The sequence below is a fragment of the Gymnoscopelus microlampas genome (assembly GCF_963454915.1).
Source record: "Gymnoscopelus microlampas genome assembly, chromosome: 12".
In the NCBI taxonomy this organism is placed as follows: Eukaryota; Metazoa; Chordata; class Actinopteri; order Myctophiformes; family Myctophidae; genus Gymnoscopelus; species Gymnoscopelus microlampas.
Window position 1 is genome coordinate 30,158,727 of NC_139949.1, and position 27,674 is coordinate 30,186,400.

The 27,674-nt window shown below is 40.5% G+C and overlaps 2 protein-coding genes across 5 annotated transcripts; one reads left to right on the top strand and one right to left on the bottom strand.

Annotated features, from left to right (window-relative positions):
• Positions 1 to 1,234: 1,234 nt before the first annotated feature.
• On the top strand, positions 1,235 to 5,598 carry LOC311057143 (uncharacterized protein). 3 transcript variants are annotated; one of them, XM_084074087.1, is made up of 5 exons: positions 1,235 to 1,307; positions 2,318 to 2,397; positions 3,414 to 3,761; positions 3,849 to 3,971; positions 4,076 to 5,598. In XM_084074087.1, the coding sequence occupies exons 2-4, from the start codon at positions 2,352 to 2,354 to the stop codon at positions 3,953 to 3,955; spliced, it is 501 nt and encodes a 166-aa protein (XP_083930213.1). In that variant the 5' UTR covers positions 1,235 to 1,307; positions 2,318 to 2,351; the 3' UTR covers positions 3,956 to 3,971; positions 4,076 to 5,598. The 3 variants fall into 3 exon arrangements, with proteins under 3 accessions (XP_083930213.1, XP_083930212.1, XP_083930214.1); XM_084074086.1 differs by lacking the exon at positions 1,235 to 1,307 and adding an exon at positions 2,078 to 2,201; XM_084074088.1 differs by lacking the exon at positions 1,235 to 1,307 and adding an exon at positions 2,078 to 2,201 and having other exon boundaries at positions 3,849 to 3,962.
• Positions 5,599 to 7,692: 2,094 nt separating this feature from the next.
• On the bottom strand, positions 7,693 to 26,589 carry LOC311057729 (forkhead box protein O1-A-like). 2 transcript variants are annotated; one of them, XM_084074769.1, is made up of 3 exons: positions 25,793 to 26,589; positions 12,939 to 13,130; positions 7,693 to 12,397 (listed from the first exon to the last, which is right to left on the bottom strand). In XM_084074769.1, the coding sequence occupies exons 1-3, from the start codon at positions 26,393 to 26,395 to the stop codon at positions 11,228 to 11,230; spliced, it is 1,965 nt and encodes a 654-aa protein (XP_083930895.1). In that variant the 5' UTR covers positions 26,396 to 26,589; the 3' UTR covers positions 7,693 to 11,227. The 2 variants fall into 2 exon arrangements, with proteins under 2 accessions (XP_083930895.1, XP_083930894.1); XM_084074768.1 differs by having other exon boundaries at positions 7,693 to 12,409.
• Between the last annotated feature and the right edge of the window lie 1,085 nt (positions 26,590 to 27,674).

Here is a 27,674-nt window from a genome sequence, read left to right on the forward strand (position 1 = left end):
CCGCAATATTTGCCCTTTTCAATCTCTTGTTTGATAGAGTCGTTCAAATAGAGAAGGCATGTGTCAGTGGAGTGGTTTGTTCTGAAGCCAGATTGGAATTTGTAGATTAGATTTTTCTCGGCAAGATACTTGTCGACCTGTTCATAGACTATTTTTTCCATGACTTTCGAGATGGAGCTTAGAATAGAAATAGGGCGGTAGTTGCCAGGGTCTTAATCTGCATAGTGAGGAAAAGGAAATAGAACTATCTACCTGATTTAGTATAAAATAATATATAAAATGTGTTAACAATTATAAAACGGTACTAATTTAGCTCCAGTGTGAGGGATATAATAATCTTTCACATTCAATTTGTGAGAGAAGTTATTGTTGATGTTGCAGTAGATCCAGCATTGTGAAAAAGCCTCAAATATTCCTGTAATTTTCATAATATCACCAAGGTGAGTCAATGGAAAATACAGTTATGAACTGGCATGTGCAACACAATGGGTGTCTTGCATTAGATCTTGAGGTACAAGTAAGTTCCCAGTAGACATTCAAACAGGTCCCTCATTTCCATGTTAACCTACTTTTATTGGGTTACTTTGTTAGAGTGACTTCTTTTTTGTTTGAACAAATGTCTTTATCAGTGTTGTGTTGTAATAATCTATATATAAGCCTTTCAGAATTCAAAAAATGTAACCTTTAATGCAGTGCTCCCACTGACCCAGAAGTTGAGTCTGTTGCTGAAAGTATATATTGCTATTATTATTATTATTATTATTAATAATAATAATATTATTATTATTACTATTATTATTACAATTATTATTATGAGGCCTATTATTATTATCATTATTATTATTATTATTATTATTATTATTATTATTATCAGCATCAGTTTTATTTCAGAATCAGAATCAATTATTAGTATTATATTGATGATAATGCTGCTGATGATAATGATGATGATGATAATGATTTTGTCTTCATTACTTGTTTTTATAGCTTGTTATAGCTTTTCGAAAAAAGTAGACTATAGTTTATGCTTCCACTGCAGTGCATAAAGCTAATTCTGCAGATGAAGGAATGTCTAAAATAAATTAATAAATCCATGGTATTCATCAAGGACTCCAGTCATATCACCCCTGTTAAAAAAAGAAACAGGATAGAATTGTGTTTTCATTATATTTTGCATGAGTTGCTGCAACCTGTTTTGGAGAAATGTTTCAGTTTCACACAGCTATGCCACAGACAGCTGGTAATGGGTGGGATGAGATACTGCTGCAGCAAATCGGACGGCACAATATAAAGGAACGAACAAACAGGTAAGAACATCTGTTTGACATCCTGGGAAACGGGTTAAATATTTAGCTGGCATATAGATCGCTAATGTCGTTTTTATTTGTGTCTGCAATTTAGCCACACATTTCAGACGCACTGTGTCAAGTGCAGTCTGAGCTAGGCTACACATAGTAATGTGCATGAGAGAAGGGATGCTTGTAGCACCATTTGGAACCTCTCCCTCCGCTGTATAGCTCCCAGATGAGGTTCCGCTGCAATATGTGCCGGCAGAGTGCGACACCGGCGAACGGTGGCCAATATAGTTGATTCTTACCCTTTCCCGCACATTGTAAACAAAAAGTAAAGGTTGTCCTCCCTGCTCTCAGCTGTTTTACATTTTAGCGGTCAAGATAATGTAAGCGACGGGTTGAAACAAACAAAAACAAAAAATCGTTATTTAGTCAGCCTGTGGCCAGTCAACTCCCGTCCGCATGCGCAGTAGATAAGATGAACTGCTCCCGTTGAGGTTGCATTGGCAAAACATGGCACAGGCTGACTAAAAATGTTATTTAAACGCTTGTTTTTAACCCGTCGTTAAAAATGTCTTGACCGCTAAAATTTTAAACATCTGAGAGCAGGGGGGACGACCGGTACTTTTTGGATACGATGGGCGGAAAAAGGTAAGAATCAACAATATTGGCCAATATTCACCGGTGTCGCACTCTGCCGGAACCCTACGCAGTGGAACCTCATCTCGGAGCTATATAGCGGAGGGAGAAGTTGCGATTGGAGCTAGGAATGCTTGGTGCAGTGTGGAGCCTACTGGACACTGCAAGGGCGTAGTCTCCCGTTTAGGAGCCTTTAAAAGAGTGATGCCAAGTAGGCTCCTCCATCCAGAGTCCGGACTACCAGATCGCGTTATAACTTAGGCTATATTGGTAGGCTAGCATTTACGCGACGATTCGTGACTTAACGAATTCTACGATGATCTCAAAATGATAGAGCGTCTAGTAGGGGTGTAAGTTGCCTAATGATGTCCCATGTTATCCTGCAGGTAGAAAGTCATTGAGCTGACCGGACAGAAAGCAATGGAGCCGCATCTGCACCACGCCACGGCGACGTGCCTCTTGTTTGGTAGGCTATGCTGCCCTGCACAAATCAGACAGGCTATAATAGCCTGCAGGTTCTTCACCTGCTTAAGTTGATTTGATATGAGATATTATCAAACCACCTTTACCTCGGCTTTTAATGATTCGTGACAAACCTTTTCACTTTAAAATGTATCCATTTGGAGGTTATCTGTCTATTTATGTTCTTCTAGCCTATAGTCTTATATTGGACATTCATATAAATGATTTGACATAAATTGAAATCCTATCATCAGTAGGCTATCATTTAAATTACTAGCAGATTGCTATTTTAATTGTTTGTGTGTGGGAGGAATCAATGGAACTGGAATAGCCTAAGTGATTCACTTGTATTTGAGAAGCAGAGAAATATAGCAATGTCGTGAATACTCATGATTTCCCCAACCATTTGGCCTAGCAGCCTATACACATCCATCTTTATGATAGCAAAATAACATGTGTTTCTTATGTCCACACAGACTGGATTGATGTCCAAAAAGCAAGGCGGTTTAATTTTTAATTTCTTATTTCTGTACACAAAGATAATAGCAAAATTTGACACCAGATGGCCAATTTATCTTCCATTTTTGGTGAAACTACTAGGCATACTTGTTTTGGGTGACTTGCTCCAAAAAGTAATTTGTCTAAGAAACTATTTATTCCTACTATATGCATTGGAAAGCTATTGTAATTGTTGGTAATGATGTTGGTAATTAGTATTATTATCATTATTATTTTCAGTAAAGATAAAACATTGCAGTTTTTTTTTAAAAAGTAAATAGGCCTAGGCCTACTTATATGTTTGCCAATCAACCTTAGATCACACTTAAATGCTCATGACAGAACTAAAAAAACAATCTGAATTTCCAATATGAAATTGTCCTATTGTCAACAGTCTAGCTGATTCAAGAAGAATTCTCCTTTCTGTCACACATGTAGTAACAGTACCATCTTTCATTGGTTGTCACTAAGCAGATCTGTTACATTTTAGGCATCTTTCCTTTCTTGTGTGCTATGTTTTAGTCACCACAGTCTCTGGGTTCTTCTTCACCCCGCGCGGCCCTCAGATGTATCCCTGTATTACCTATCTGGAGAAAAATTTGAGGGTGGACTGTGACTTCCCACCCACCTATCAGCACCCTGGACCTTACTGTGAGTACAGGCAGGACAGCCGGCTGGTGGGAACCACATATCCCAACATGGTGACCTTTGTGTCCATAGACAACCGCAGGAGGGCCAACGTAAGCCTGGTCACTCCCTCCCTCTGTCGCCTCACCTGGGCCCCGCTACTTGATGATAAGCCCTACACCTTCACCTGCAGGGTGTATCAGGGCAGCGACTGGAAGGAGAACAGTTTGGCTGTGCATCAAAGTGAGTATAGCATTATGGAAATGCAGTAAAATGTTTGTGTAGCGTGTGATTATGAATGAAAAGTTAAATCCATATTCTTTTTTGCAGGGCTCCTACCAATTTGCTCTGCAATCAGCGTGATGTTCCAATCTGCCCCATGGTTTCTGTCACTGGCGATGTCACTTCCTATGGCTGTGGGTCTTTTGAGTCCATAACCTCTCAGTTGTACAGGTTAACACGCTTTTCACTCAAGTTAAGATTCACCTATATTGTTCCTATTATAGGCAGTGGAAGTCCAATCAGCATTTGTAAATAATTTCAAATCCTCTCCCAAGGTTTTAGAAGCCAGAAAACCAAGCCCTTGACCAATGGTGCCATACTGAAGTACAGCCAAGAGCTGCTGCACTGACAAATATGAGAGACTATCTTTATGGATTCAAAGACTGTTTACTTGTTCCTATACATCTGAACGAGTTTTAGTACTGTGGTGCTATCAGTTCAGAGCAGGATCATTCATCAATCATGTTATGCCACATGATCTTCCTGGGTACTGTTACAGTCAGTTTTCCTTCATGTATTGTCCATGGAGCTGTACATTGGTGTGACATCAGAAACCGTGGGGCTGTACTGTCTCATGTTTGGCTTTAGGGAACAGTAGTGCTATACTAATACAGCCCAAATTGGCTTTGGGCATACAAACATAAAAACACTAAATCTGGCTATTCCCTTCTAAATGCATTGCGCTGTTATGCATGGTCATAAGTGTTATATCTTATGGATTATATTTTTTTAAAGAAATTATACCCATTTATCACCAGACTAAACAATAATGAGTCAACACTGTGTTCTTTATCTTTGCCTCATCTCATAGCTAATTATATAGAAATTCAGGGCTAATGATGAGCTAATTAATTATGTACTGCCTATTATTTCATGATTTTTTTTCTACCTGTCTACCATAGAATACATCTTTGACCTCATTTGCACTGGCCAAGTAAATATTGCAAAGAATGAAATTGACTGAAATAAATATTGAGCACTTAAATAGACACTGCACTACTTGCTGTCTTTTAGCATATCACATAATGTACACTTGTGTGTAGAGTGAAGGGAAGAGTAACCACAAAGAATTCAAATCCTTTTTTAACATGATCATTACGATGATCAAGGGAGAAACAGATCACAAAGAATATAATTTCTACGATATCTCCTCTAATGTTTTTTATTTTATTTTATTTGACCTTTGTCAGCCTGTTGGCTGGCGTTGATACTTTTTGGGAGAGGAAAGTATACTTTGACCCACAGTGTACCTTAACATCATGAAACAGGCTGAAACTACGTGCCTGTGCAATGTGTACTTTAATAGCCAAACTGGGGACACAGATGAGTTACAGGGTGTTGTTCATCATATACACATTCCTTACACAATCAAGGGTCACACAAGGTCCCATCATAACAATCTATATTTGAAAGATGCTTTCATTTTATGTCTCTCTGTTTTCCGTGCATATTCTCACTATACAGTAAAAATGCTTGAAAGGTAATTTTAGGCTCTTTGTATTCTGCTAGCTCAGTCTTCACATCAAATATTGTATTATTGCAACAATGTTACTTTTTTATCTTGAGTACATTAAGTAAAATGTGTCCAATTAGCTTGAGCATTTGTTATTTTTGTTCTTAATTCCCATGTCATGTCCTTACAGTATTACTTAGTATTATACCATAGTATTGTATTTTTTTATGCTCATATTTGTGTGTTGCTTTGGTTTTATTATTACCACCAAAGGCATAGTACGATAGTACCATAGTATGATATTATTGCAAAGCAATAGTAAGAAATAAAGACATAATTGTAAAATTGCCTTTTCTCTCCTTTCTGCAGAGGGTATTTTTTTCCTCTCAATTCATTCAGAAGTGTTCCATCAATGCCAAGTTTCAATAATGTAATGACAAGTAAAATGAATTATTTGGATGTACTGCCCACCTCAGACAGTAGGTGGAGTAGCCTACTCTATTGATTTACTAACCTCAATGTGCAGGTGTGAGTGTACAATTTACCAGGACACTTCAGCTGGGCTTGAATCCAAGTGCTCCAGTAGGGTGGTCACTTACTCATTGTAACAACCTTTTTTTTAAATCAAACTTGTGCCAAGAAAGACCAACTTGGATGTTGTTTGGACACGAATACTCGAATTCTTGCTATATTATTATGGCAGATTTTGATATTAACTTGGTGTGGCTGATTCAATGTAACTGAATTCATAATTACACCAAGATTTCTGGCTTGTTTTTTAGTTATCAAAGACAGGAAGTCAAGCTGAGCTCTAAATTCAGCCTTTCTTCCTAGTTTGAAGTGAAGACCGATAATCTCAGTTTTTACTTTATTCATTAGGAAATCAACAATAGCATTTGTAGAAAATAAAATATATGCATGTGGCCATTCATTGTGTGAACTGCTGTGGTAATCTTAACACTAGATGTCACCAAAACATTGCACAAAAGGATTTGGTCTGATTGCCTTATTTATTTATTCTATTCAAATCCAAATCTAGTTTAATCCAGCAGATTATTTTTTCCCTGCAGGAAGATTGGATTGGATTAATACTGACTCCGGATTTGACTCTGGCACAATTGCACATAGATTACTATGATGCATTGAGGAGAGTCTTACTTAATATACACTCATTCATATCATACGTAACCAGGCAGGTAATGTGAGAAAAACACTTACAATGACAATGGTAAGATAGAAGGTAAATTAAGGCTTTGACCCTGTCGATTGGTTGTTTTCAGTGTAAACGTCTAATGGAGAGAACATTTAAATACAATGTTTGGTCCTCAGAAATAACTGAAGCAGGCTACAGTATGTTTATATTAAGATTATTAAGATAGATAATTAGTATGATATATGATAGCTACAATCTGCTTCAATTCTTCTACGTGAGCTGTAGATCTGCTATTTTTGGCGAATGTTCCCCCCAGAATAAGCATGCTGGGGTTTAAGTGGTTAATATATGCTGTCCCTCACAAATAAATAAGTAAATATAAGCAATACAACACTGACTGGATGACCCCTGATCAGCTGGCCCTGAACTCACCCTGTCTGTCCTGACATGACCCCAGAGGAATTGAGCTTGGCTGTAGCCTACTCCTTTCATTTTGGGAGAGAACATATGGGCCACATGTGTGGCTGCTACTGATGCGTGTCCATCCAGCATGAGCCACATTCCTGAGTGCAGTGATGGACAAAGTATATACTCAAGTAAATACTCAAGTATTCAAAAGTACAAATTACGATACATTTTATTTTTAATATCAATGTATTGCTGTATTGCTCCCCGCCGATCTAATAGATTGGCTATTTTCACTGTAGGGCTTAATGGTTAATTCATAATATATTTGTGTCATTTGGGTCCCAACTAAGAGTACATTCCTAGAAATGTAATGGAGTCAAACGGAGTGAAAGTTATTAGCTTTCTTATTTTTTTAAGACTACTCCAAAATGTACTCAAGTACAGTAGGCTACTCAAGTAAATGCACTGCCTGAGTGCCTGCACAGTCAAACAAGAATAGATCTACAAGCATCTACTGCAAGCTACAGATCTACCTAGTTTGTAGATCAGCTCTTGTAGGCAAGAGACACCATCAGTAGGCCATAACTTCCAAAACAATACTCAGTTGCAAATAATGTCTGAAGAGATCATTGATGTAATATTCTTACAGATTTGGTGTAAAACAATAGTGCACACACCCAGGCACGCCCGCCCGCACGCCCGCACGCACGCCCGCACGCACGCACGCACGCACGCACGCACGCACACACACACACACACACACACACACACACACACACACACACACACACACACACGTATGCAAACAAAATGGTTTGTGGCTGTCAGTAACGCCATCACCTGATTTAGGCCTACACTTTGTCGTATGAACGGCATTACGTTGTCTCATAATATATCACAATCCTTTGACCACATTCATTTATTTTCAACAAATTTTAAGTCAATTTAATTATAAACAAAGTTCACATAGGAAAATATATTTCACTCTAATCATATTGAAATGTAACAGCCTCAACAACTTTACATCTCTATGGATAACACCTCTAAATGCAGCAGTAGTAGTAGTAGCAGATAGTCTATAGACAAGGCTTTCTCTGTTGTTTAAAATTCATTTAAGAAATCTGGATTTATTTTAAAATGTACAATTCCAGATATTACTGTCATATTGTTAATTATTTACAGTGATTTCACACAAAATTAATGAGAGAATACATGTAATGTCTGTCATTTTCTAGCATCAACAAAACATTAAAGATAATAAAAAAAAAAGATGGCAATGTTTCACTTTGACCCTTTTAAACCTAAACTGTTTGAGGTCAACAGATAATAAAACATATAATACATGTCAAAATGAAGAACACGTATGCAAGGAAAATGGCAGGAATTAAATTCCTTGAACACTTGAGAGGTAAAATTTGAGGTATAAGTGTACATTCAGTGATAAAAGTTGTATTGTGATACAGTATGTAAACAGCAATATGATGCAAAGGTTGGGAAAGGGGTACACACAGCTAAGACACAACTAATTATAATAAGGTATACCAAAGATCAGTAACACAACACATCCTTCAGTAGGCGATCCCTATCCATTTACTACCATAGAAAATAATATGTACAACAACTTGCTCAACTTAATAGGTCACTGAAAACGAATTAATCTGCACACTGTCTCAAAAAGATGGTAACTAGACTAGATCACTCATTCATGTGGGATCAGGGGACCCCGGGGTCCTTGAAGGGGTTCTGAGGGGTCTCCAGCTAAATGACTGATAGTTAGGATTAGGAACCAAATGGACCCTACTGGTCTGTAACTCTGAGAGTGGTGTTCCATAGTACACATTCAGAGTTAAATTAACAGAGGATTTTGCAGTGTCTATTGGGGAGCTAGAGATAAAAACATATAAAATGGTGACCCGTGGCTTTATGCATATCAAACTGGGGGTCCTCTAAATTAACAAGGCTGAGAATCAGTGGGTTTGATAACTCATTGGTGTATGGCAGGGTTTCAAGGGAGTATCTGAGTTGTGTCAGTTAAACTGTATACAAGAAGAGTGGGCACCGTGATGTAAAATTTGCTGTTTTGTCAAAAAAAAAAGAAAGTCTTAAGTAATGTAAAGTGTACATGATTTTAACATGCATGATACATCAACATGATACTTCAACTTCTTGTTTATGCCCAAAATGGCTGGATATACAGGTTTTGTAGCAATTTATAGCAATTGTATGTCAGCTTTTCAAACTATACCTGTTACATTTACATCTGGATGTCCATATTTTCAAGGTGCTGTTTCACAAGCTTTGTTTTGCTAAATTGGACCGAAATTAGATCTTGAGGACCACTTTAATAGTTGTGGGCATGTTCCTGACATGTTGATAGCTTGAGATTCTTCATACTGTGTTTATTTATTTCTTCCTACACAGGCCTTTTGTATGACAGGGAGCATCCATTTTAGACATCATAGTCTATTTTAACAGATTTTACCTGGATATACTCACCTTGACTGTCAAGCGATGATAATGTTATATTACATCAAGAACAAAATGACAATGCACATTTGAGAAACACGGTGAACACTATCTCTAGTTTGACGGTGGTACTAAATACCCAGCAGTGTTATGTAAGTATTGTGAGCCTAAACCGGCAGTGGTGTTCCTGATGTAATTGTGTCAGCAATATTCCATTGACTAATGACAATAATATCTAACTAGCACACAAATATTAAAAGCCCTTTTCCCCTTTATTTGCAGAACTACACAGACTGTATCGGGCGCAGACAAAGTTGGCGAAATAAAATGCAATAAAGGCCAGTGATCTAGTGGTGGGTTGTCCATTTTCATTAGGCCATCCTTTTCAGTATTTAACGCCAGCTACCAATTCCACTGGTACTGTACTATATGTGTCAAACTTGCAAATCCATTATCTGTGTTGCCAAATAAGCATTAACGTTTGCTGTACTCAAACCAGAGGCTGAGAAAGTTACGGCTCAGCTTCATTGCCAGCCTTCAAATCTCAACTTAAACGCTCCTTCTCTGGACCCTTTGTCAGTCTTCAGATTGGTCCCTAAATGACCAACCAGCTGCCTTGTTCCGCCTCCTTCTGGTCGTTTAAGCTGAGTTTGCCAACAAAAAAAAAAGAAAGAAAAAATTACAGTCACTATACTGCACCCAAGATGTTCAGGCTAAGTTTAAAATAAGAATTGAATACATTAAATACCGATACGAGGCACCTGAAAAACAAGTTTCTTTCAATGGCAGGGGATGCAGAGAGGATCTTTGTCCAACCAAGCAACAGCAACCAATGGGTGCAAAGAGGGGCAGGACCATGGGCGAGACTTGACAAAGGGTGTCTTATCATTAAATATTTACAATGCATGTATGTATTCTATTGACCAGGTTTTTCAAAGTTGTACAATACACATATAACACATATAATATTCTCTTGAACCTGATTGAACCTTATCTGACTGGAAAAATACTGCATTCCTTCTGTGAAAAAAAAGAAAAGAAAGAAAAGAAAAAGATTTTCTCTCTTTTTTTGCCATGGCAATGTAGACAGGGCTTATGTTGACCCAATTCATCGTTGTTGTTGTTGTTGTTTTTGTATTGAGAAAACATAAAGAATTTACAATAATAACAAAAATTATTCATGATAATTCAGACACATAATAACATGATTTCCAGCATTCCCATATTGTCATTAAAGGCAACAGTTCCAGCTCTTGGATTGTTTCAGGCAATACAGTAACAGGATCACTCCAGGTGAAATATCACCCTCTAGTCAGAACATGCCATAGCATCAATCAATGGGGCTGTTTTATGTAGGCTTGTATATATATTTATATGAGTACAATTTGGGCTTTGCTTTGTGTCAGATATATGTGGAGAACGATGGGGGTGGTTTTGATGGATTGGTATTTACCTGGCTCTGAACAAAGGTGAGGGCAGCTTTGTGTTGTGAAAATGTCATGGTGCATTCAACAGCACCATCGAGAACATCCTGATGAGTGGGACCACAACTTGGTAAGGACACTGCACTGCTCCTGAGGGTAAAGCACGGTAAAGAACCAAATGTTCTTCTTTAAATATCTAAACTATAGGCTAATTAAAGACTGAAAGGGTCCAAAGTTCTGGTCAAAATGACGCATTTTCCACTATGATTAAAAAACTGTTAAAGGCCAGTTAACTATTATCGACTAATAGGAAGTCATATGTGGTCTTTCATTTGGGAACTACCTTGAAAGGTCAAACTCAATGTCACCAGCTACTGTAGGAGAAAGGCCATGCTCTGTTTAAAGGGGGTCAGGGTTTGTTTGTTATGGTACAATAGATTAGACTGCCATGCTAGTCGTCAGAGTCAGACCCTCATCTCCCTGGTGTCAGTCTGTGTTTACGTCACAACGCCCCCCATGTGACCTAGCCAGACACCCAGCTATGTGAGCTCGTCTTCACCCTCTGGGCAAACCCCTGAGGGCCAGCTGCGGGGTCAAAGTTGAAGTCCAGAGCGTCTCCATCCATGAGGGTGTCATGGAGGACAGATTCCAGATCACAGTCAAAGCTCTCAATGGGCATGTTGTCCAGGTCACTGGGCAGTCTTTCCTGGTGATGACCACGAGGGTTGACTGGGCCAGGGTTCCTGTGGCCATTGGTGTTTCCATAGCTCGACAGGGCCTCACTTGTGTGCACAGAGTGACCACGGGGCAGCTGCATGTATGTCCTCAGGCTGGACAAGTGAGGAGGCCCCCCCGCTGAACTAGGACTAGTTAGAGAGATCATGTTACTGCTATTCATGTCCTGTGAAGCAGAAGGGCCCCGGCTATGTATAGGCTGTGGATGTACGTGTGGAATTGTGTGAGGACGCTGCGGAGCGCTCATCATTTTCACTCCGTCACACCTCCCCATCTGGCTGCTGTATCTGGGCGGCAGGCACCGGTCTCTGCCGGCCTGAGACATCACCGTCTCAAAAGGCACCATGTCCCTACAGCGCTCTGCATCGGAGGTCAGCAGCTCCTTGAGGAGCCCTGCAGGGCAGTTATAATGGCTCTGGAAAGGCCCGAAGGCTGGCTTAGAATTCGGAAGTGCCTGCATAGGGATGGGGGACAGGGGATGAATCCCAGACTGGCCGTACAGGCACTTGTGGTAGTCTTGCTGTGGCTGGGGGGGCATGCCGGGGGAGCTGTAGGGGTTGTTCTGAAGCATGGCAGAGGGGGAGGAGTGAGAGGAGTCTGAGCCGTGTGGGTTGCTCTTGGGGGACAGCAGGTTCAGGTTGTCCAGGAGGCCGTCCATGACGTTATCCGTGCCATGTCGGCCCATGGATCCCCCCAGCTCCGACAGGCTGGGGAGCGTGGATGCCATCTTGGTCCCTGCCCCTCCGGGATACGCCATGTGGACACCGTCGGCCTCGCCCAGGTCGTCCTGCTCAGAGAGGAACGGCGAATGGCGACCGCTCAGGGTGCTGGCGTCGGAACTGGCTCGAGTCCTGAAGGTGCTCCAGGCTTCAAAGTCATCATTACTGTGGGAGTTGGGACTTCCCAACCACTTGGAATACTGGGAACTTGGGCTTTCTACTCCGTCCTCTATCCCTTCCTGTAGGGTCACCTGGGAATAGGACACACACACGCACACACACACACACGCACACACGCACACGCACACACACGCACACGCGCACGCGCACGCGCACGCGCACGCGCACGCGCACGCGCTCGCGCTCGCGCACGCGCACGCGCACGCGCACGCGCACGCGCACACGCACACGCACACGCACACGCACACGCACACGCACACGCACACGCACACACACACACACACACACACACACACACACACACTCACACGCACGCACGCACACACACACACACACACACACACACACACACACACACACACACACACACACACACACACACACACACACACATGTGCGCACATAAGCACACACACATACCCACAGTTCACACATGTCTGCCATAAAATGCCTGTATATTAAACTATGGACATAGGAAAAATAAGAAAAATGTTTAATGGAAAAGTGTTTATTGGAGTTTTAAAAGCATTTTTGGAGTCAGAGTAACAGATTATCATTTTTGCTGTATATAGGTATGATATTGTAAAAGGATCACTGTACCTTTTTCTTTGTGGCTCTCGCTCTGCTCTTGGTGAACTTGCTGTTGTTGTCCATGGAGGCAGCTCTGCGTCGGGGTGACTTGCCATTCTTCCCCCCCTCTGGGTTCAGCATCCACCAGGAGCTTTTCCCTGTGCCCTCATTCTGTATGCGCACAAAACGACTGTGCAGAGACAGGTTGTGTCTGATGGAGTTCTGGATGGGAAATACAATTCATTGTTTACAATACAATTGTCTGTTTGAATGTATGTTGCTGTCTGTCCAACAGATGGTGCTGAAGCAGCTCAACTATCCACACCTCTAGTAGAAATAGTAGTAGTATAGTATAGTAGCTGTAAATGTGTTATATAAGAGGACATAATCTTTAAGAGTGACATCTTCCTCATCACATAACTTTAAAGTCATACCGTGTAACTTTTTCAATCAAACACACATAACTTTTGATACAAGCTTTCACAATAACCATTTTGACAACTTTTTATTTGCGAGTATCTGCCCCCGATACTTGCCGGAATTGTTTTCATTTATTTATTTTAAAGTTAGTAAATATAGTTTCTGACAACTTACTGTTGCATTCCAAAATATCCTCAGGGTTAGGACCCTGCAGCATTCCTTTTTGAGCAGTACTCATAGACAAATACCGTGTCGCAAAAAGGTTAATATGAATGTTACACAGTATGAGTTTCAATGCATTTTTATGCCTTTACATTTCATGCCTTACATACACTTTGAATAGCATTTGTGTATGAAATGCACAATATAAATAAACGTGCCTTGCTTTGCCTTATGCAGACAGACTTATAATGAGTGAACAGATGGTTCATACCTCAAGCATGAACTTTCTATTATGGGCAAGTCTGTAGGCCACCCTGTCATCCCCAAATGCAAAATGATAATTGTTTTCAGTGGACAAACCATAATGTACATTACAGTTATCTTTTATCATTTCCTCTCAGAGTATAGTCCTGTACATGTCTATATGGCAGGTGATGGGTCTCGTTTTGTTCCATTATCTGATGGATCTAAAGTGTACCATTTTCCATTTGTATGTGTAAATTATGGTTAAAAGTGTCTGTGCCTCTCAGGCAGCCTGCAACGTTGTTTTGGTCTGATAGGGTCCTTCTGGTAAGTCAACAATATTAGATAGCAGGTTAACCTCGAGATTGTTTATAGTATTGAGGTTGCCGTGAACCTAGTTGCCAAGGAGACGGAGCCACAGACGATAGCTGACTGCTGACGTCATGACGGCGTAACCCCACGTTGTGTGTAACTTTGCATCTCTGTTTTTACGTCAGAAGAATATATCTGGAACCATGCTTTTCCTACGCTTGTAAGATCTCTTCTCTGGAATAAACCCAAATACCACTATAATAAGAAGTTTCCTCTGTGTATTGATGTAATTAATTCACATCTGACCGATAGAAATGGACTGGTATCTCCTTGGCAAAAATAAACCCAGCAGGCATCTATGCTACTGAGTGAAGATGAAGATTCAAAAACTGTACATTAATTTAGAACATTTCTAAAGGTGCATTTTAGAGAAAAAGAAAGAAAGAAAAGCTTTACAAGAGGAATTAAACTAATGTCCTTTGCTCTAAACTCTACCTCAAGCTGTAGCTAGGATCACAAATGTGTCAGACAATATATTAGCTTTGAAGCAAAGCTAAATTCATTGTACTGAATTATACAGCATTTCGGGCATGTACATGAATTTAACCATCTCCTCAACATTCTTTTACACATGTGTATGTACTGTATTGCATGTAGTGTACTAACGTTTCTAAACAAAGAACAAATAACAAAGACTGTATCAGAGCAGGGCGCTGAAGACGGAAAACAGATACATGGTCTAGTCTGTCTGTCTAGACAAAATCTTCCCAACATGCAAGTTCCAAGTCACTGTTGTGATGGATGTTGAGTACAAAAAAAGGACCAAAATGCAACATAAGACAGAAAACATAACCAGGGAATTTCCCCTAAATGCCCATGTGAACCCAACAGCAACTCCCTCCAGTTACTAAAGCCAGATGTCCCTAACCACAAGATTCTACAAGGACACACAGTCAGTGCATGGAGATAAAGCTGCTCACATAATGCAACAATAGAGTGTCTGTCTCTTGGTTAGGGTTAAATCTCCAAGAATGTAATTTGTTAATGTGCATTATTCAACAGAATAATGTTATCGGTAGTAGTAACTAGAAGTGTTTGGCTGATAACTATAACTATTAATCTCACTATTGCTAATCATTGCTTCAGGAAGTCGTCGTTAATGAGTAAAACATTATAACCCAACATGGGCAATAAGACTTTTAATTATGCATCATTTTGACCTTATGTTGGTAACATTAGGAATGAAAATGAACATTATACGATATATCTGCCTAGAAAAGTCTTCTTTGATGGTCGGTCTCCTTCAAAGATTGATTCTGAAGTAGTAGGCTATTTGTGAAAGGTTGACAATATATTTGACCACACAAATCTGGCATTTCCAATAAATAATCATCATAAAAATCTTTTGTCAGATCTTGAGTTTCATACACTGCAGGGGAATTAGACTATTCCACTTAAAATGTACTGACTAAAATCTTGATTTGTTTCTCATCCAAATCTTGCACTATGTTTAATATCAAATGCTACTCATACTATACTGTAGGTAACATGGATATTTCCACATTGATGTTTTGTATGTATTCCTTTCAGAGCATGTGACATTGAAATTGCATAAAGAGTGGTCATTAAAAAAGATTTACCTCCCTTTGTTAATTTTCTATTAATGAACTTGGGGAGTTGATGAGTTCACTTTGAGCAATTTTAATTAATTCTGGTTAGGCTCAGATTACTGTAGCTCTCGAAGACAAACTATAGGAGGAGTGCAGGCAACATACTGTACATGTACTGACCAATGGAATAACTGGCTAGTGGCTACTACTGCAAACTTGACAAAAAGTTAGTAGAGAGAGAAGCGGAAAGCAGTGTACAAAATGTCTGGTGGAGCAGATTAGCCCTGCCTGTAGCCCAGAAGCCTAATAACTCCCTTGGCCGAGGGGGGTGGGGGGTTGACCAGTGCATGAGCGGTAGATTTTTTGTTTCCCATATGGGGACTTGTAGTAAAGGTTGTGGACTGTGGAGGCAACTTGGTTTTGACCTCTGCAAAGCAATTTGATTGTTTACTCTTGGTTTAACATTACAGCAGCCCCTCTTTGACACACCTAAAACAACTTTGTTTAGTATTAGGATGGCCGTTCTGATATCAGACAACCACAGAAAAGTGAACAAATACCGGTAATAGTGTATCAACAGCAGGCTTGTGAAGCTCAGGAGTGAGAGGGCAAAGGGGTACATAAGATATTTTATGGGAGGACAGAGGCGAGGTTAGGGAGTTCGAGGTGTGGATGGGGAGGGTGGCAAAATGAGACGACAATGTTGTTGCCGTGAGTGCTTGGGGTCGATGAGTTCACTTTGTGCTGGCTGAACGCTGAGAGCTCCTCTACCAGCGCTGACAGACACATGCACACAGGCTGGAGGGGAGGAGGAGGGATATAGGAAGCATCAGACATGACGTGCTGGCTTGGACTGTCTGTTGTCTGAATCTACTGAAACAGAACCCTGCTCCTCCACAGCCCAACTCCTCCCTCTACCTCCTCAAACAAACTCCATTAAGAAAAGCCTTCCTGAGCCACAGTGCATCTAGTCCCCATAATGTACTTGGACCAGCAGCATACGTCAACAGAGCCTCGCAACTATACGCCTGAAGCCTGAGTTCTTATACGTCGTACGACAGTGTCGCGTGCCTAAAATAGCTGATCTACAAGCTCATGACGCATGGCGGATCCGACGCATTGTGAGCTTGGAGATCGGCTATTTATGGCAGAAACACACTTAACTGCATGTTTAACCAAAGCTACAGTTCATAATATGATGCATGTTCTTTTGTATCGGAATATTTTTTAGAAGGGTGTTTCCCTCCTTCCTGTAACTGTTGCCCTTTCTGCCACAAAAATATGTCTGTTCTCTTTTGTTTTTACATACTCTCAGCAAGTGAGCGTTTAAGAGGAAATGAGTCATTAGCAGAAGACGTGGAGACGTGAGAAGCACAGCATTCTAATTCTCACATCTACCTAAAAAAAGAAAAAAGAAAAAAACACTACTACTAACCAATCTGCATGCCTGATCCATTGCTAGTGATATGGAAATGTCTGAGGGATATGATAAGAACCAACAAAAGATCACAAATCGCATGACTGGGCTGTGGATGCGGGCATTCTCCTAGTCCGTCCGTGTGGCATAATCTTCGTCTGAGACAGACCTTACCTCAGTTCAAAGAGAACAAAAGACATCCTCTGCTCCACTGACTCAGGAGGCGCCCCCCGCACGCAATCACCCTAAAGATCCAAGCTGCAAGATACAACCCTGACAAGAAGTCCAACTTCCAAGTTTCATTAGAACTAAAGTTTAAATCTAGCATATTATGGCATATTTATAATAGTCACTGATGAACATCAGTTCCCTTCCTAAATCTTTGCACATGTTTCTGAGAAAGCTTTACACCAATACACTAATACTATCAATAGCAACTGGTTTCCCATCTATAGTGGGCTTGTCTGGATCTGATACAGTTTTTAGAATACGTCAGTAATACTGTGCCAGTTCTGTCAAGAGAGGTGCAATATACGTAAGTCAGCAGTAGTATCTGCTATAGGAAAATCAACATAGGGGAGGAGAAGTTCTATTCCCCACACAATCTATTTCTATATTCGTTTGTGTGTGCAGTCAGTTTATTGTTAATGAAGTGCTACTGAGACCAATTGTCATGCTAGACAATTTGCTGTGGTGATCTGAGCTGCTACTGGGCTTAAGTAAAACTAGGGTCGTTTTATGCATTTGAAAATAGGTAAGGGTCTTTCAATACTGAATCGTTCATCAGTTTTCACATCAAATCACCTCATTATTTTCTATGAACAACAATATCAACATAGACAACAAGAAACATGGATGTCATAATGGTGTTTCTGTTGCATTCATCTATGATCAGCGTTCTCTTGAGAATGGTGCACCATCACCCTCCTCTTTCCAGACGTCAAAACAAACTAATTGACACAGCTGCTATGCCTCGCTTAGTGAAGCGTAAGGCTTGCATTAACGGTCACAGGTTAAGTAAACAAACAAGGCCCAGTTAGAGGGACAGGTGCAGCCAAAGTGAGAGTTGCTTGACTGTCTGTTAATTTTCTAGAGGATGCTTTTACTGTACTGGCATGAGGCACAACCACACGCACTAGCCCCAAGAGACTGACTATACGGAGGAGGGAAACTGTTATTCAAATCAGTAACTGTTTTATTTCAGTGTTACAAGTGTCAATGTGGTTTGTGGGTTTCTATCCCTTGTTAGCAAAAGGTGGACAGGTACTTATAATGTATGAAAATAGGTCATACTCGCACAATGTCAGCTTCTACAGTGAATGACCAACTCCCATGTCACACGTCACATGTCAGGTGTCCGGTGTATGGGTTGTAAATATACAATTACTCATGTGTAAAGAATGGCAAGTCACTGACTAAACTAAGCTAGACTAAAAACGAACCTACAAGTTTTAAATATGGCGATTTTATAGGACTTTTGATAACAGTGAAAACACTGCTTCTCCATCTTATACAGTAGGTTCAACTTTTACTGGACATGACAGGGCTTGTTATATTATGTTTCTGAGGAGTGGACCAGATGAATGAACTAGAAAAGTGTGCTCCTCGGAGCACAGGTCTGCGCCAGGCCAGGTTGCCTACCCAGAGCCCACAAACTTTGGTCATCGCCACTTGGAACGGGATCTGAAAAATCGAATACATCTTGATCACATGAGGTTTGGAAAAAAATCGGTAGGAGTATAGTAGCAAAAACTGTGTTTTGAAAATGCAACATGGCGGAAACCTCGTCAGGAGGAAATGGCAGTGGCTTATTTTGGGAGTTCCATAAAGATCCAAGGAATCCAATGGAACAATTATTTTGATTGTATGACCAACGGTTCAAGAGTTATAGGCCAAAACATGATTTGAAAAAATGCAGGGTGGCATTTCTTCCTTTGCCTAGTGGGAATGTGCATGCAAAGTTTCACTGCAATCAGACTTGAGGCTTTTCGTCAAAACGGGCCACTCCTGCAAATTTTGGAAGCCAATCTTAGCCAATCAGGATGGAATATGACAAATCTGTGAGATACGTCTTAATCACATGACTATAGAGGTAATGTGTACTGATTTGCGTGATGTTTGGACAACATCTGTAGGAGTGATATAAAAGAATGTGCTATAACAGGCCGATGTGAGAAATTTGGGGCAGAGGTTTTACTTGTTCTCCAAGGAGTATACATGCACAGTCAGTTTCATGCAGCCGATTGGTCCAACGGTGCCGGAGATTAACTGCTCACAGACGGACGGACGGACGGACACACACACACACACACACACACACACACACACACACACACACCGTCCGCTCTCGCCTTCGGCCTGGCGGAGACAATGAATATACAGTAGACCTACAGTATAGGACTTGTGAGCAGAGAGCGCAGAGTTTGCACACATCATTATGGGAGAGCTATTGGGCTAACCACTTCCTGAGGCTGTCTTCCTGCACGCACGCATGCTCGCACGCGGAAGCAGTCTGAATTTCTAGTTGATAAAAGAAAAAATAAATGGTAAAAATGTGCATATGCCCTGTAAATCTATATCCTATTTATTTACATTCTTATCAGCAAGTGGGTTACCAGGTTAGACACATGTAAGCACAAAACATTCAACATGTGAATCCTCATCTGACATATCAGACTTCAAAGACAACAACAAAGGTTGAGAAAGGATTGGAATCTTTATCTGTAACATTTCTGCACTTAATCTAAAGAATGACTGAAATTCCTTGCACAATTCACACAGTTTAAAGGGCAAGTAGCATTTAAAGGATTGACCCTTAGTCTGGATTACTTTTGAATCTGTTTCTTTTTATCCCTCCCCTCCAGCATATGTCTGGAGGAGTACCCATGCCATTTATGATTTGCATAAAGTTTTCTGAGGCCAGGTTCTTGTGTGCCCATAATCTATAGGGGGACCATTATCCTGCTGAGGCTGGAGGACAATGCGTCAACTTTACATACCACACATTCCACAGTTCACATACGTAGACACTGGACTTTACTCAGCCTTCAACCCATAGACCTCGCAGCCGGGCCAGTCAGCTGACTGCCCCCCACCACACGGCTGCTTGTCTCCTTCCTTCCCTCTACCATGAAGGCCCCTAAAACCAAGGCTCCCTCTCTTCAAGGGGTTCCTTCAACATTTCTGTGGGGCCTCTAATGTTCATGGGTCTCTTTGTAGCCTCGTGGTCTCAAGACAAATAGCGGATGCTCATTCAATCTTTTCTCAGATTCTTTCAGTGGCTCCTTTCTTTCCCCAGGAATGTGTCCCGAAACAGTGTGCAAACAGTTGGTACATACAGTATATACTGTACATCTAGTAAAAATAAAACAAACGTATGCATGCTATCCAAACTAATTAGGTAAAATCATAAACATTATTCTGAATATTGCACAAATGACCAATCTAATTAGACGCCTTGTTGTTTATGACGTGGCTCTGTAGTAGGTGAGCCATCTAAAAATGGGTCTGTGTATATTTCTGGGATAATCTCACAATCCGGTGGACCATTCAGCACCAATGCCTTGTGCACACTGCAGTAGGCCATGGAAGTAACTCTAATTTCTCTTCACATGTATATTTTTTGAAATATTTAACTTTAAAAAAATATAATTATAATTGAAGTTAACGGTGGTCGGCTCTGGCTGAAACCTAATATGAAGATGACTGACGTCACAGTACTGATGTCATAGTACTGGCGCCATTATCCGCTATAGATGACTGACATCATAGAATAGCCACAAGTATGAGATGGAAGACACTGTCTTGTTTTGTAACACTTATTATGTTGTTAATTTGCTGCTGCAACTCTGCACTGTCCTGTGTTTCCCTTATGTTTTATAATTAGGTACCTTAATGCTATACAGTAAACTGTAACTCTTCACAGCAGGGTGCCTAATGTGCCACTTCCTGTGCTGCACCTGTTTCAGTTAATTGAGAAACATACTGAGTACCAGTAAAAAAAAAAAACGCTGCCGTTTCTCCAGTCTGTGACACTCAGGCTGATGGCCTCACCACCACCGCCCCAGTGGGACCCAGGCAGAGTCCCCCTGGCTGGCAAGGATATTCTCTGTTGAGCCAAACAGCTTGAGCTCTCAGATGCCACATGCATTCTTGCAGGCCATGAATAACAGCAATATAAGGAAGACAGGATGTCGCTGCAGCATCCTCCGTCCTTATCCTCTCCTACACCCACTTCTAGTGTTCTTGGTGGAGTGTTATTATCACAGCAGGTTCAACCCACTATGGGTTTCAGCCTTATCACCATGTCATCAGTATATGGAGGGATGCCCAAATATGTAGAGTTTCAAATTAATGACTTTTCAGACAGTTAAATCCTCAGTGTTAATTTACTCTGAGAGTGTACTAAAGGTAACAAAATGGTACAGTTTCAGAGTTTTTATAAATTAACACTGTGTGGTTTCTGATAAGGCATTGGTGATGCACGACAATGACAATATTAACACGATTACGGACTTCTTTTAGCAAGTACTAGGTTTGCTGCATTAGAGAAATCATAGTATACCATCCTGCCCATGCCTGTGAGTCTGACCTGTTGGTTCCTCCGTTTTTTTTCCAGCCCTGACCCTTGTGTTTTTCAGGGCGTAGATGTTAACACATGGCCCTGTTTTCCATCCAGCCAACGGGAAATGCATCATGGCTCATTGTGGGGGGCTGTGCTGATTTTTTGTTAACAGGAAAGTGTAAAAATAACTAACAGCCAGTAGTTCTAAGGCCCAGTAAAGGGCTTGATATTCTTTGTTGCACACGGTGTCGCACACCAAAACTATTAGGTCTACAAGCTCACAATGTGTCATGCTGCAACACATTGTGAGCCTGTAGATTGGCTATTTTCGGTGCGGGACAACGGCACAAGTATAAATCCGGCTTAACAATGCCAAAAACTGATACATCATGGGAATGTATGTAATGTTGAGTTGAAGTAGGTTGGAATGTATGTATTGTTTTTGTATGTTAATTATGTTGAAGCTGAAGCTATTGTTAAAGCTGCAAGCCATAACCTTTATGTCCTAACCGGGATTTGAACCCCAGTCTCCTGCATGAGAGACCAAATGTCACTAGGCCACAACTAGGATACCCCAAATCTGCTGTTGTTATGACAGATATTGTATGAAATTTACATCTGAACATCTTCAGGATCTTTTTGTTTTGTTTTTTATCAACAAAATGCTTTTTGGCTGATGCTATCGGGAATGTCATATCAATAGTGGTTTTAGGGATATCTGTGATTTTTAACCACTTTTTAACCACTTAAACCCCAGCATCTACCAGCTCACAAGCTTGTAGATTGGCTATTTTCAGCGAAGATATTTAATGTAGAGCTAAAACTAGTCACTATAGAGCCCTGAGGGACTCCGGTCAACCAAGTATAGAGTTTACTTATACTTATTTACTTACTACTTACTTACTTACATATACATGCAGGATCACATGGCTCCCTATCCATTCCATGTCCCCAAGCTAAGCTAAAGTCACAGGACATAATATTTGTATTGCCTTATACTCTACTCATCTCTGCATGGCACTTTTTATTCTAATATTTTTTACTGATTGACAGAACTATGTGAACAATAAAAGATGAAGCGATGTAAACTATTTGAGTTATTCTAATTTGTAGATTTCCATGTTACATGAATGCACCAGCATGTATTAACGAAATAATATGTTATCTCAAAGAGCTGGGGGGGAAAAACAGCAATAGTACAGTAATATGAATCAAATCAATGTAAAACGTGGAACGTTTCAACACTCCCAACAATGCACAATGTCAGCTTAAGCAAAATTCATAACAGCAGTCAGAAAAGGACTTGATAGAACATAGGATAACAATCCATTTCTCCATGCTGTGGCATCCGCTGCGGAAATTCTAGAAGACAGGGACACAAAGATATGAGCACAGAACTTTGGAATGGAGGATGTTTGACGTTGTTCCTAACATCCCCCAGACCCCCACCCCCCTTCCCTCCCACCCTCAGTCCCCAACATTGATTGAGATGTTTGTGTTGCCTCCTGTTATTGTCAAGGGAACTAAGAACATTTACGGAGTGCTGCTTTCTGGCAAAAAGATATGTAAGCATTACGACCCTATGCACCTATAGTAAAAATAATAATAATATAATATATATATATATATAATATCGTATACATATTGTACAGTATATGTACATGTATAAGTCCTCTAATGTTCATTCCTTATGAGATTGCAACATTTTGTCTACTCACTCTGGGTCTCAGAGATGGACTTTGGACAGTTCAGAAACCTACCTACAGTACCAATGGCATCATGGATGGGGGATTCCAAGCTAATAGTCACTACAGCTTTTTAATTCCTTGAAAGTTTAGCATGTTGAAACAGAATCAATACAAAATATGTTTTATAAATAATGTTACCACTGATGATGTTATTGGTAGACAGGAGACACAGAGTGAATAGACAAAACTTGTGCAATCTTATGTAGACAAGGTTGACAAGGGTGAAGTGCTCCTTTAAAACAGTTTTCACAATTATCTCCACTAGGTGTGAAATTATTATTTGAATAATCAATCAAGGCTAAATTAATCACAGTGCAAGTTTGCAATTTAGCCTGATTCTTCATCTGTATCACCGTATTATGTTATTTTTTTTTTTTACCATAATTGTACCATGGTTTAATGCTCATAGTTGACACTTGACAGGCCCACAATAGAGACACTTTTCCTTTGACAGTTTTGTCTTGCCTTAACCAATAGCCACCGAAAGACAGACTCATAGAACATATATACTGCTCAAAGAAAAGTAGGGAACACTTTGATCCCTTAATTATTTTGAGTTTTCATGAACTGTGTACATACTGCTAACAAAAACTGCTCAAAAGAATTAAGGGATCAAAGTGTTCCCTTCAATATTTTGAGCAGTAGTAGTTACAGTATATGTTCCAATAACCTTTGTGTCCAATCTGTTCACTAACAACTCATTGATTCTTGTTTGCTGTATTTCCAGGTCATGGACCAGAGGCAGTAACAAACTCAGTCCCATCTAAGGGATGTTTACAATCAGATAACCTTGCAGTATTCTGCTGCTCTAGAATGGTTTGTTTCCTTACTGGCAGCAGAAAGGCACGTGCTACAGCAGGCAGAGGAAACCACGCTAAGACTTCAAAGGTAACTTGGCTACAAAGGTTTAGCCACCTACATAATACAGGATTCAATATTTGTACAAACAGACACCCTCTCATAAAGTATCTTGCATACATGTTGTGGGAACATGCACACAGGACAGTACACACAACAACACAATAAGATTCTGTGACTGTGTCTACACTTTTAGGAGGAATGTGTCAATAGCAACATCACTCCTGGAGGTTAATGCATGGGTCAGAATTATTAAAGAATTTACCCAATAATAAAATGTCACAGCAAGATCCCATCCAAATCACAATGGAATGATTGGGCGTCCTGATATTCAAGTGGTTAGCGGACGTACCACATAGGTTCCAATGCCTGACAACAAGTCCAGTTTCATTCCCAGACCAGCTGGACCATTTTCTGCATGTCATTCCCTTACTCTCTCCCACCTTTCCTGTCTCTCTACACTGACCAATAAAGCAGAAAAGGAAGAAATAAAAACAAAAACAAAAAAAACTTTTGGAATGATTATTAATCTCAATGGAAAAATACTATCAGCAATTGATGGTGTTGCTTGCTTTCAGTTTGCTGTTGCACAACATTACCTTGAAAAAAAAATGCAAATGAGCATATAGCATATACAGTTATGGACTGGAAAAATAATCAAAGCTCTTAACACAGCCTCCTCAATTAAGAAAAAAAGAGGGGGGGGAAAGGAAAAACACAACACACTCACTCATGGCTAATAACAATGTAATGCCAGGCTGGCCTAATGAAAAGGAAAAAAAGGAGAACCATTTTGTTACAGGGTACTAGCCTGTTTGACATTATGATAATTTTTAATCAAAACCGCTAGTTTAGCACCAGCCCACAGAAACGTAGGGCGACGCCACATTGTAGCTATATCTACAAAGGCTACTTTATCAAGCTACTTTGCTTGTGTCAGTTGTGTGCGCCCTGCCCAGTGGCAGTGGTGTAAAGTAACTACACATTTACTCAAGTACTGTACTTCAGTACAATTCTGAGATATTTTTTAATTTACTGGAGTATTTCCAATTTTCAGTACTTTCTACTCCACACTCGGAGGCAAATGTTGTACTTTTACTGCACTACAATTATTTGAAAACTTTAGCGAATACTTACTTTGTAGATTTTGATTATCATTACAAAACATGCATTAGCCTACCCACTTCAGCTCTACTGTATATACATGTTGGCCATTTGAAAGCTCACAATGCTTCTCGATGTGACACATTGTGAGTTTGTAGATCTGCTATTTTCAAAATATTTGTATACATTTCATACATTTGAAATGAAATGGGACATTTTGCATAATGAATACTTTATAGTTTTTGGTACTTTTAAGTACATTTTGAAACCAATACTTTTGCACTATTACTCAAGTAAATGTTTTATTCCCGACTTGGCACTTCCAGTATTTCCACATTGCAGTAATTGATACCTTTACTTAAGAGTACTTTTTCCACGGGACAGTGCACGTGTGTGTGGGTCACATTATGTGCAAAAAGACAGACAGACAGACAGGGAGAGCTCACCTTCCAGCCCGCGGAGCTATTACTGTCTCCTTTATCCTTGAAGTATGGCACACTCTTGACCATCCACTCGTAAATCTGGGACAGAGTGAGCCGCTTCTCAGGTGAGCCTTCGATCGCCCTTGTGATGAGGTCAGCGTAGGACATGTTCCCCCAGGCGTTACGGCGGGACGACGTGCTCTTCCTCTGGACAGAGGAGGCCAGGGGTCCGCTGGCACCACAGGTGACGTTGGGTGAAGGAGGGAGACCACCAGACACCTGTAGCTGCTGCTGCTGCAGCTGAGAACCTGGGTGCTGCTGCTGCTGATGTGGTCGTGATGGCTGCTGAAGATGTGCACAGTTCTCCTGACATTGAAAGTCACTGCTACTACACATTAGAAGGGGTTTCTGGTCGCTGTAGTCTCCGGTCTCTTCCAGTAGACCGAGGTTGGTGCTGACGCTGACATATTCCGCATTTGGCTCCCGTTTAACAGAGGGAGAAGGAGATGATGTGTCGGAGTCGGCGGCAGGTGCGATGAACTCCGGTCGAGGTAGGGGCCAAGTGCATGATCGCGGACGGCAGAGTGGTTCAAAGTCCGGGTCCGTTTCAGCCATAGATTCAGCCATAATAATGATAATAACCTGGTAGACGGTCACGCGTACAACAATAATCTCCCAAGAATAAAATTGCAGGGGTTAAATCACGCCATTAACTCCATTAGACAAGGTTGAATAATAGTCTCAGAGCTGAGATTTATCCAAAGTGACTGTTAACTTGCAACAGCGCCACTGCACTGAAAAGTTCCATAGTAGTAGCTGCACTAACCAACAGGCTTGAGTCTGGCGCTCTGTCAATCACTTTGTTATGGCCCAACGCCTTCTACGAAGACGGTAGACACCCACTGAGGCTTTGAGTGACAGCTTCAAGCCACCAATGATAACAGCAAAAAAGGATGTTCTATATCTTCCCTGTCTCTGGAAACATTTAAAGGTAGGGTAAGTGATTTACTTTTGTCTAAATAAGTGTCAAATAACTCTATATTCTGATTCAGAGTACTCATTGCTATAGAGTGTTTGTTCAGTAAAAGGAGTCTCCCATGTCTCTACAGCTCTAAACAGAAAATGCATTTTCAGTGCTCTCTATTGATTGGCTTAAATTTTGTCACCTACCTGAAAATGTACTATATTCTGTTAACTAAAGAGCTGGAGAGACCTCTATGACCCAACAAACGCTCTGTAGCAATGATTACCATCAAAATATAGTACTTTTTTTAAAATAAAACATTTAAACAATACCAAAAAATATCACTTACCCTACCTTTAATTGATCCATAGTGTACAAGTGTTTTTCCCTATCTTTTCTTTATCATCGTTTTTAAATAATAAAAAGTGAAAGTTTTTAGTTGACTTTACATAAGCTAAATTTATTTAGTTTGCTTCCCTTAGTTTAGACATTGAGATCATTTAAATAAATAAAGGTAGGCCCATGTAAGCTATAGACCACGTTTTTCCATGCAGTCAGCAAGCAATATTGATGATTAGGAGATATTTCATCTTTTGATTTGTTTTCAAGCAACTAATAGGCAAGGATTGAATGGAGCAGCTCCATAACACCAGTAATACAATATTGCTGCCATCTTGTGGAATGTTTACATCAGAGCAAGCAACCCATCTGCAGTTCTGAGAATCTGTTAAGGAAAACCACGTTAGAAAAGGATTCAAATATACAATAAAAACAGATTCATTGGGGGTCCCTTAGCCGAGTGGTTAGGGTGCATGCCACAACACACAGGCTCTAATGCCCGACAGTGAGTCCCTGGTTTGATTCCCGTGCTGGCCGGACCATTTGCTGCACACACACACTCACAGTTTATACAGCCTTGCATGCCAAACATGAACACACACA